The sequence below is a fragment of the Phaethon lepturus genome, unplaced genomic scaffold (genome assembly GCF_000687285.1).
Source record: "Phaethon lepturus isolate BGI_N335 unplaced genomic scaffold, ASM68728v1 scaffold49037, whole genome shotgun sequence".
NCBI classification, from domain to species: Eukaryota; Metazoa; Chordata; class Aves; order Phaethontiformes; family Phaethontidae; genus Phaethon; species Phaethon lepturus.
This window is the reverse complement of record NW_010552054.1, coordinates 1-257: the sequence shown is the minus strand read 5'-3', so window position 1 is coordinate 257 and position 257 is coordinate 1. Positions and strand designations below refer to the sequence as shown.

At 65.8% G+C, this 257-nt stretch overlaps 1 protein-coding gene across 1 annotated transcript in view; it reads right to left on the bottom strand.

Moving 5' to 3' along the window:
- Positions 1-93, bottom strand: part of RRP12 (ribosomal RNA processing 12 homolog (S. cerevisiae)) — a 10,537-nt gene extending 10,444 nt beyond the window's left edge. Inside the window, exon 1 of the mRNA XM_010291102.1 lies at positions 42-93. Coding sequence (XP_010289404.1) covers positions 42-93 — 52 coding nt within the window. The remainder of the gene's footprint in view (positions 1-41) is intronic.
- Between the last annotated feature and the right edge of the window lie 164 nt (positions 94-257).

The window sequence follows — 257 nt, the reverse complement described above, 5'->3', positions numbered from 1 at the left end:
CCAGCCTGCCGGGAGGTCACACTGCTGGCACAGCACGTAACCTGTCAGCTGCGGACAGGGCCTCCTAATGGGCCCGGGCAGGGTGACGGGCATCGCCGCACGCTGTGTCCTGTTTCACGTCCACAAGCTCGGTGTCACGGTGAAGGTAACGAGGACACACTCGTTACACCGCGAGCTCGGTGCTCCTCCCCGGTTTACTGCTTCTTACACCCGGGGCTACAGCCCGGGGCTCAGTGGCTCCGGGCCCTCCTTCCCCC